Below are 10,401 nucleotides of genomic sequence, written 5' to 3'. Positions count from 1 at the left end.
TGTTGGAGCTGTAATGACTTTTGAGTAACGATGTCTGTGATTGTGCCTAAAGAGGACGAGTGTTGGCTGGCACAGACTGATGTGTTTTTCAGCCAAGAGTCACAGATCCCTGGACAGCTTGTGGGCTAAAAAAACACACGTCAGTAATGTGGGCCAGCACTGGTCTGGACAAGCTAACCTCCATCAGGCACAAGTATCCTCAGTTAGCTAGCCTATTTCAGTCAACAGCAGACCCAATTAGCAAACCATCCGCATTAGTAGTACCCTAATGTAGCCTATTGTACACAGACTTGGACAATGATCCTTTAGAATTTACAATAAAGCAATCAAACAAGCCGTAGCATCAGCTGGCTAACCAGCATCGGTGTCGAGACATCCCCATTACAATTAGCTGGAGTTGTTTGATGATGCACAAACATAAACAAATTTCGTTGTCCAAAGAGTGACTTTATTGACTTTGTAGCATCTGCCAAGATAATAGATCAACCAGCACCATCCACAGGGCCTGTGCTGCTTAACATTCAGCTCTTTGAGTGTTTCATAGGCAGACACTTTATCCCCAGTTCACGGAGCATGTTCTTCACATGAAGGTGTCATGCTGTTAATTACTGCACTGGAAAGGCTGCGGTGGTGTTAATTAGCTTGTGTGAGGGTGTGATGCTGTGTGAGGATGATTCAGCCTCGGTTCGTTATTCTCAAGTTTTGGAGCAGGACTGCTTGATATTTACATTTGAGGCCGTAAGCAGATACATACTCTTATTCAGCTTAGCAACAATAGAAATGAATATATATATATATATAGTTATTCAGTGTTGCGCGCCTTGGGCTTTACGCTAAATGAGAGGAATATTGTTTACGCTTACATTAATTCATTTGGCAGACACTTTTATGGAAAGCAACTTTCAGACGAGGCCACATATTATCCAGCAGCAGTGTTAGAGATGCAGTCGCAGTCAGAGTCCAATAATTGAGCAGACACAAGTGATAGACGGAGGAGATGGGGAAGAGAGCCACGGCCACATGGGAGGAGAAATGCTGCATTGAACAAGGGAGTGCTGCCCAGTTTATTTAAGGCACAGGGAACAACGAGGGGGCTGGACGGGCCAAGCAGGATTCTGAAGCTCTCCTAGTTCTGAAGTTCTGAATCACTGTAGTCACGGAGAGCCTCGGGAGGAGGTGTGTGTATGAGTGACTCGGTGCATACAGAGAAGAATGGCAGGCAGGGCATGTCCGCATAGGGGTGGATGTTTTGTGTGTGTGTACTTGTGTGTCTGTGTGACCAGTTTTGTTTGTGCGTGTGCCCTGTGAACATGTCTGTATTTGGATGGAGTTGTGTGGTGTATGTGTGCACTAGCAGAACTCGTCTGAGTTTGTGTGTTATTGTAAATGTGTTCATTTACATCTTTATGCCAGTTTCTGTGTGTGTGCGTGCGTGTGTGTGTGCGTGCGTGCGTGCGTGCTTGTGTGTGTAACTCAATAAGCTTGTTTAGCGCACCTGCAGAGTACAGCCAATGCTGCAGAGCTGTCATGGTGAGTGCGGACAGACCCACTCTCACAGACCCACAGATTGATTCCTGCTCCCGCGTGTCAGGAGGAGGCCGTCCGTGGCCCCTGAGTGATCCTAACCCCTCACCCCTCTCCCCTCACACAGGGCTGCTACTGATGCCTGAGGGGACGCTCACCTCAGAGCCAGTCGGAGTCTCATCCCAATCTAGAGATTCAAGTCCAGCCCCCACAGAACACCTGCTGCATCCAGAACACATAGATTTATTTGTTATGTGTGTGTGTGTCTAGTAGGAATATTTCTGTAGACTTCCCAACGTACATATTTGTGAAAGTGTGTGTGTGTGTGTGTGTGTGTGTGTGTGTGTGTGTGTGCGCATTACATGATGTTACTATGCAGTAGTATTCATTACAGCATATTATTATAGTAATATTCTGAGTCACTCCTCCAGCGTCATCACTAAGGCTAGCTAACCTGCCAACCTAAAAGAACATAGACCCACTAGTCTTTCACAAATGTCTTCATTAGACAGTCCCCTCATGTTTTGTATCGGTGTTGGGACCGGTTCTTGTTGTCTTTGGTGACTTTTAGAGTGTGCCTTTGGTTTGAAGGGATCAGTCACTCCCTTCGCCCTGGTCCTGGTAATGCCTCAGCCAACCTCCATAGCTGCGCTGCGTGCTTCAGCTCTCCCAGTATTTTGCTGTCTGTGCAAGCTTCTCCTTGTTGATTTAGTGGGGCTTAATCTGCTAAAGTGGCCCTAAAGAGGGGCTGGATGGAGAGGGAGGAGTGCCCCTTCCTCTCCTCCAGATGAGGGGGGTGGCGCTGGGGGTGTTGGAGGGCGTTGGCAGCCAGCTGAGCGGAGGAGCCTAGGCATGCTTAGTCAGCGCGCCTCACAGCTCTAATATGTGTGTGTGTGTGTGTGTGTGAGAGAGTGTGTGTGTGTGTGTGTGTGTGTGTGTGTGTGTGTGTGTGTGTGTGAAGTGTATTGTGACAGAGAATGTGTCTGAAAAGTGTGTGTGTGTGTGGAGTGTATTGTGTCAGAGAATGTGTCTGAAAAGTCTGTGTGTGTGTCTGAAGGCATGCATGTCGGAATCTGTAAGAGAATGTGTTTATTTGAATATATCTGTTTGTGTTGGTTGTGTACATGTCTGTCTACGTGTGTGTGTGTGTGTGTGTGTGTGTGTGTGTGTGTGTGTGTGTGTGTGTATGCGTGTGAGTGTGTGTAAAGATCTGCTGAGTCTGCTGGTTGTGTGAAGAGGTTCACCCATGCCTCTGTGTGTTAGCACCTTGTGTGAATGCAGTGGGTTGATCTGTGACTGTGTGTGCGTATACCTGTACTGTGTGTGTGTGTGTGTGTGTGTGTGTGTGTGTGTGTGTGTGTGTGTGTGTAAAGCATGTTAAGCATGTTAAGCAAGTGTGTAAGTCTCTATTTTGGGTCCTTTCTTGGGGGCACAAATAGAGCTGCAAGTCTGGTTATGCCCCACTACGCAAGAATAGCCAATGTATAGTGTACCGTAATTTCCGGACTATTGAGCGCACCTGAATATAAGCCTCACGCACTAAATTTTTTAAAAATAATTATTTTTAACATAAATAAGCCGCACATGTCTATAAGCCGCAGGTGCCTACCGCAACATTGAAACAAATTAACTTTACACAGGCTAAAATGAATATCAAAACTAATACAATAGTTAGTTTTGCCAGTTAGATAAGTGCACTGTTGCTTTAAGAGCGCACAGTCGCAAGAGTCAATCAGAAGCTAGAACGTTAGATTGAAGACAGACGCTAGTTTGAAACCAGTGAGCTAAAGAACTTGAAGACTGGATTTGTATTGTTGTAAACTGTTTTGAGTTGTGTTCTGTCTACGCTGGTAGACTGTGGTTATTTTGACATTAGTTAAGTTATTGAGAGATACTGAGAAATCGCGTGGAGCTAAGCATCCATGCGGCTGCATCCATGCTAGCATCCTAGCTCCACAAAGCCACCGTAAACACAAAGCCACCGTATACAGTCACAGGTATCATAATCCATAAATTAGCCGCATCGTTGTTTAAGCCGCGAGGTTCAAAGCGTGGGAAAAAAGTAGCGGCTTATAGTCCGGAAAATACGGTATGTATGTTATAGGCCCTGTGTCAAACTCAGTTCAGTGTGGGATTTGGATCTTTTCTTTTCCTTCCTTTTCTTTTTTCATTCCTTTCTTCTCTGTCACTCTGACTATTTTCGCAGGCTCTCTCTTACCTTTCTTGGCTCACTTTCTTCCCTCCCTTGGCAAGGTGAAGATTAGCATCTATTTAAGGAATAGAGCTAGAATACGGGAATAAAGTAAATTCAATTTTCAGGAAGAGCTTACTAAACAACTATGTTATCCTATCCTTAGGACATGTACAGTGGGGAAAATAAGTATTTGAACCCCTGCCGATTTCGCAAGTTTGGCCACTTGCAAAGAAATGTGTGATCTATAATTCTAATGGTAGGTGTATTTTAACAGTGAGAAATGGAATATCAACAAACAAATCCAGAAAACTGCATTTTATAACATTTATGACTTTATTTGTATTTGATGCAGAAAATAAGTATTTGAACCCCCAAGGAAAGAGCAAGAATTCTGGCTCCCAATGACCAGTTATGTGCCCAAGAAGCACACAGATTAGTCCTCTTTAGGCCTAACAAGATACACCTGATCTCAACTGGTGACGTGTATAAAAGAAACCTGTCCAAAGAATCATACTTCACACCTTCAACCTCACCACCATGGGCAAGACCAGAGAGTTGACCAAGGACGTCAGAGATAAGATTGTAGACCTGCACAAGGCTGGAATGGGTTACAAAACCATCGGCGAGCAGCTTGGTGAGAAGCAGACAACTATTGGTGCGATTATTCGTAAATGGAAGCAACACCAAACAACTGTCCATCGCTCTAGGTCTGGGGCTCCATGCAAGATATCCCCTCGTGCGGTATCGGTGATCATCCGAAAGGTGCAGAATAACCCAAGAACTACACAGGGAGAGCTTGTGAATGATCTCAAGGCAGCTGGGACCACAGTCACCAAGAAAACCATTGGCAACACACTACGCCGTAATGGTTTGAAGTACTGCAGAACTCGCAAGGTCCCTCTGCTCAAGGAAGCACATGTACAGGGCCGTCTGAAGTTTGCCAATGAACACTTAAATGATTCTAAGGAGGATTGGGAGACAGGATGTGGTCAGATGAGACCAAAATCAAACATCTTTGGCATCAACTCGACTTGCCGCGTTTGGAGGGGGAAGAATGCTGAATATGACACCATCCCCACCGTCAAGCATGGAGGTGGAAACATTATGGGGTCATGTAATGTGGAATATTGGGCTTAAACCTCATTCCCTCATTCCCTCCCATTGAAAACGCAACCTTAAGGATTTGGAGAGGATCTGCAAAGAGGAGTGGACCAAAGTCCCTCCTGAGATGTGTGTAAACCTGGTGACCAACTACAAGAAAAGTCTGACGTCTGTGCTTCCCAACAAGGGTTATTCCACCAAGTACTAAGTCATGTTTTGCTAGGGGTTCAAATACTTATTTTCTGCATCAAATGCAAATTAAGTCATAAATGTTATAAAATGCAGTTTTCTTGATTTTTTTTGTTGATATTCTGTTTCTCACTGTTAAAATACACCTACTATTACAATTATAGATCACACATTTCTTTGCAAGTGGCCAAACTTGCGAAATCGGCAGGGGTTCAAATACTTATTTTCGCCACTGTATGTCTATGTTGTTAGGTAAACGGTGTTTGAATGTGTTGGTTTTACAAATGTGTATGTTTGTATGTGTGTGTGAGAGTCACCTCCACAATGGTTGGCATCCCTGGTAAAGTTGAGTTAAAAGACTCACCAAGAGGGAAAAAATCCAACTTTTAATTGTAAATGTATTCTGTGGAAACAAAACTCGTCATGAAATAATTGTTTTTAACAAAACCACATGTGCCACAGTTATTGGCACTTCTGCATGGAATACTTTGAACAACCTCCCTTTGCCAATAAAACAGCACCGAGACTTCTCCTAGAACTTCTTATAAGGTTGGAGAATACAGAGCAGGGAATTTGAGACCTTTACAGAATCTCTGTACAGACCTTCTCTTGTGCACTCTCTTCTTTGGCTCAACCCACGTGGTATCTATGGGCTTTAGGTCAGGGGACTGTGATGGCCATGGCAGAAGCTTGTGTTCAGTAAACCGTTTTTGTGTTGATCTGGACATATGTTTTGGATCATTGTCCTGCTGGAAGATCAAACAATGACCCAGTTGACCTGACCCCAAGATGCTACTTTCTTCTGTCACTCTCCCAACAGTGATCCTTGAGGATGTTTGTTTTGTGCCTTTTTTGCCATCCTCCTCACTGTGCATGGGGGCGAAATAAACATGGGTCCACTTCCAAGCAAGTTCGTCACAGTTCCAGTTGATTTGAACTTTATTATTATTATTATTGCATATAACAGTAGATATAGGCGTCAGATATGGGGTCAAATGGTTCTCTTATCATTCTCATGTTGAAGAATGAATATGGACTATGGTATTTATACCCCAGTGAAATAGGAAGTGATGGACTACTTCTTGATAGTTTCTAATTGTTCTTATCAACTTTGTAAAAGTAAAATACATTAAGTTTCATTTCATTTAAAAAGACTTTCTCGGGGTGCCAATGATTGCGGCACATGTGGTTTTGTTAAAAAGAATTATTTCTTGAGGAGGTACTTTTTTTCTCAGAACAAATTTACAAAAAATTCTCATTTTTTTAAGTTTCGAAGTCGAAGCTAATTCACCAAAAATGTGAATTTCCTATAACCCTTTTTACTCATCTTTACCAGGAGTGCCAGTAATTGTGGAAGGGACTGCATGTATGTATGTGTGTGTGTGTGTGTGTGTGTGTGTGTGTATGTGTGTGTGTGTGTGTGTGTGTGTGTGTGTGTGTGTGTGTGTGTGTGTGTGTGTGTGTGTGTGCCAGTTGGTGCATGCTCTGTTTGACTGGCTTCTCCTCCCAGCCCACCTGTGCGTTGCTCGGGGACACTCATTTTGGTCCTCCAAAAGAGGCCATCATTGGGATCCATTCGATACAGTCTTCACAGCACAGAATTACCAGGCACCTGTCTGCAGACCTGCTCTTCTCTTTGTTCCCTCACTCATCTGTGTTTCTCTCTCTCTCTCTCTCTCTCTCTCTCTCTCTCTCCCTCTCTATCTCTCTCCTCAGGACATGTTCACGCCCGAGTGTAAGTTTAAGGAGTCTGTGTTTGAGAACTACTACGTCATCTACTCCTCCACGCTGTACCGGCAGCACGAGTCTGGCCGTGCCTGGTTCCTGGGCCTCAACAAGGATGGCATAATCATGAAGGGCAACCGCGTGAAGAAGACTAAACCCTGCTCACACTTTGTGCCCAGACCTATTGAAGGTGAGTCCTCCGCAGTGGACTGGCGTGGATGGGCCTCTGCTCACCCTCGCACGGGTGGACGGATGTGCCTTATCCCACCATCCGTGCTTTCAGCATGAGTTGAATATATTGATCAGCGATATTTGTATGGGAATCAGTTAGGTTAGCTGTTGTCAAACGTAGCCACTGTTGGAGACCTCACCCTCCCCTTCAGCATGGAGCGTACAGGCAGACTAGTTGACAGGAGGGGATGCACGTCTTTGTGTTCTGATAGGTTAACACAGTTGCACCTCGGTGAAATTGTCCCAGAGAAGAAAGTCCGACAAACATCTTTTTCTCAGCAAATAGATTTCAGCAGAATGCAAATAGAGCCATCAGAATGCAAAGCCGTTACGTTTTCCACAGAAAGTATTGCTCACGGTGGGTTCCTGTAAAAGGTACCTTTTTTTTGGTGCCTGTAAATCCTGACATGGGGAATTTCCCCTGGCGGAGTTAAAATGTCCTATGTCACTGGGACCACATACTGGGGCATCAGTCACTGTAGTAATGAGATAAACAGCAGTTACAATGGTGAGGTTTGTAATTCACATAATGAAAAGACGTGTTGGCATGTTTCAGGCCTTATAAAGGAGGTAGTGTTAGGCTGAGACATAGGGTCTTAACAGAATAGTATTTCTTGCTTGCAGTATTGTTCAGTGTTCACTGCAGTAAGTAGGCCTGTATCATGCAGATTTCAAAGTCTTTGACATTACTTTTACAAAATTTGTTTCCCACCTTCTGTTTCTTTGTCCTCTCCTTTTCTCTCTCTGTCTTTCCCTTCTTCTCCCTCTCTCCTCCCGGCAGTTTGCATGTACAAAGAGCCGTCGCTCCATGAGATCGAGGAGAAGCAACGCTCGCGGAAAAACTCAGGGACTCCCACTATGAACGGCGGCGAGAATGTGGCGAGCCAGGACACTACAGAGCAGGACGGGTCATAGCCTGCACCGGGCACCACAGCACAGCACAGTGCAGCGCCCCCTGGAGGCCAACTCCATTTCTTACACCTTGTGTTCAAGAGAAAACAAGCAAGTGAGCTAACAAACAAAAACAAAACAAAACATCAAGAAGACAACAGCAGAAGAAAACAAACAAAGAAAAAAAAATCCAAGCCTAAACAAGACAAGAAAAGAAAAATCCCAAAAAGGAAAAGAAAAAAAGAAAAAGAAAAGAAGAACAAAAAAATGGAATTCTTGCCTGTGAAATATTTTAGACAAAAAATGGGGGGAAAATATTTGGAAATCAGGACATGAATTTACATTTTATGCAAAAAGCCTGCTGTCGGGCACTAGGATGTCCATCTCCTCCTTTTCCTCCTCTTCCTCCTCCCATGATGATGTAAACAATGTTTTTGAATTTTAAGCTCTGAAAAATAAGCTTTAAGCCATGGTAGAAAACACACCTTGATCCATGAACGCAACGCCACTTTCACTGGCTTATTTGTGTTGTTACTATCATTATGAAGTATACAGTCATTGCTTATGACCCTTTTTGTTGTTGTATCACCTTTATATTATTTAACTTTATTATTTGTTTTCTTTGGGTGGGGCAGAGGGTTTGATAAAGATCATGCGTCATTGGGATTCTTCATCCGTATTGTGTTCGGGAGTGGGTGAGGGGGTTGGCGTTTGATGATGTAGAATACTGATCATACTTTCTCAGTGCATGTTAGGAACTGTCAGAAAGTTCTCATGGTTTTCTTGACACAGCTGTCTGATTGATTGGAGGTTGTTGTCTGTGATGTCCTGGGCCTTGTCAAGGCCAAAAGTGTGTGTCCCCCCTCCTTTTGGAAGTGCATGGAAGACAGTGAACAACCTAGGAATGGACTGCTGAATGCTCTGATAAACTCCCCCCGTCACACACGCCCCCCCCCCCCCCCACACACACACACACAAATCCATTGTCACTCCACACCTTGCAATATGTAGACGTTCATATAGCACTTATCGTTGTGCAATCTGGGAGTTTCTCTAGTTTCCTTTCCTGCCAAAAGCACAGACTGCCCTCTCCAAGCCCGCTGGCCCCGTCCCTCCCTCCCGAGTGGAGAGAGCACCAGTGGAACATGACATACAGCCCTGCGTCTCCCGTTTTAATCTGCCAATAAGTGATTAATGTTGATGTTCAGGGTTCAGGGTTCAGGTAAAAAAAAGTTAAAGTCCCTCGCCATATTTCCCCCCCCCCCCTCCTCCCCGGCCGTAAATCTGCTTGAATAACTCCGGATGCTTGTCACTGGAGAGGAGTTTTACTTTCTCAACCTGGACTGCATCCTGGTGGATTGATATTTAGCATGAATTGCTTTAGCCGCCCTTACTAATTATGCTACTCTGTGGACCCTATGGAACTCTTTCTTCGAGTTGTCTGTTAATGATGCTAATCTGTTGTTAGCGCCAGCAGGCTGCAGATTAGTGGGGAGGTGAGGAGTGCAGGGGGGTCTTGACTGCTGCACGGCAGATGATGGCTAACCTGTGATCGTCCAAGATAGAGAGCCGCGGTGAGGCTGGGCGCCATGGAGGTGAATATGCACTGCCCTTTACTCATGTAGACTTCTCGTCTCCCACCCTCCACGCCTGCCACGACGTCATCATTCATCGCCTGTCACGAGCACTGCGGGACATTTTCAGGCATCCTCGAACACACACACACACACACTCCATCCACACACGTGCACGCATACGCACAGTCAGTGTTTCACTTTAATTTAGTCTATCCAGGAAGTATCGAACCACAGGAAGTCATGGAGGCTGTCTCCGATTGGCTGCCAAGGCCCAAGTTTTCCTCAAGCGTTTCGACTCAGAGGTGAAGCAGAGGAAGCCAGTCTCCAATCACAAGACTTGTCACGCCTCTGAAATGTCTTCCAAACAAAAAATGGGGGAAATGGCACCAGCATCATGCACGTGTCCGTCTGCAGGGTTGGGAAACAGAGGAGGTTCTTGCAGGACTTCTGTGTGTGTGCTTTGTCATTGGCCACAGCTATGGAACAGGACACTCCCTATCTCAGCATCCCCCCTGTCACTGGAGGGTGTCATGTTGTGGAGTTTGATATTGGTGCCATGTTTGACATGGTCTCTTCGGCTGACCTGGACAATTTTTCGTTTCATTTTGATTTAGTGTTTGCTAGCATATGCACCTTTATTATTAAGTCACATTCATATGCATTATAAACTAGGGGAAACATCAATATAAGCAGCAGGATGAAAAAAAGATAATAAAAAAAAATAAAAAATACGAAACCAATGAAACACTTGTTGCCTTTTAATTTGCTCAAACAGAAATATTTATAATATATAATTTGTCTCATCCCTTTTCTGTATCCAAGACCTCATCTCCCTGTGGTAGTCTTTGTACAAACAGGTATAAAGAGAATCAATTACAGCAAATGACTAAATGTAAATGAACCTACGTCCCTATTGGTTGAGAAACAATGAACCTACGTCCATATTGGTTGAAACAAAAAAAGAACCTA

The 10,401-nt window shown here is 44.5% G+C and overlaps 1 protein-coding gene across 4 annotated transcripts in view; it reads left to right on the top strand.

Annotated features, from left to right (window-relative positions):
* fgf12b (fibroblast growth factor 12b) overlaps nt 1–10,172 on the top strand; it is a 49,135-nt gene extending 38,963 nt beyond the window's left edge. For all 4 annotated transcript variants that reach the window (XM_031573116.2, XM_012837943.3, XM_031573115.2 and 1 more), the window contains exons 4-5: nt 6,725–6,923; nt 7,746–10,172. In XM_031573116.2, the coding sequence (XP_031428976.1) occupies nt 6,725–6,923; nt 7,746–7,879 (333 nt within the window). In that variant the 3' untranslated portion in view covers nt 7,880–10,172. The remainder of the gene's footprint in view (nt 1–6,724; nt 6,924–7,745) is intronic.
* The last annotated feature ends 229 nt before the right edge of the window (nt 10,173–10,401 follow it).

This window comes from Clupea harengus, chromosome 9 (assembly GCF_900700415.2).
Source record: "Clupea harengus chromosome 9, Ch_v2.0.2, whole genome shotgun sequence".
NCBI classification, from domain to species: domain Eukaryota; kingdom Metazoa; phylum Chordata; class Actinopteri; order Clupeiformes; family Clupeidae; genus Clupea; species Clupea harengus.
The sequence above is the reverse complement of the archived record's forward strand: the minus strand, read 5'-3'. Positions and strand labels throughout refer to the sequence as shown.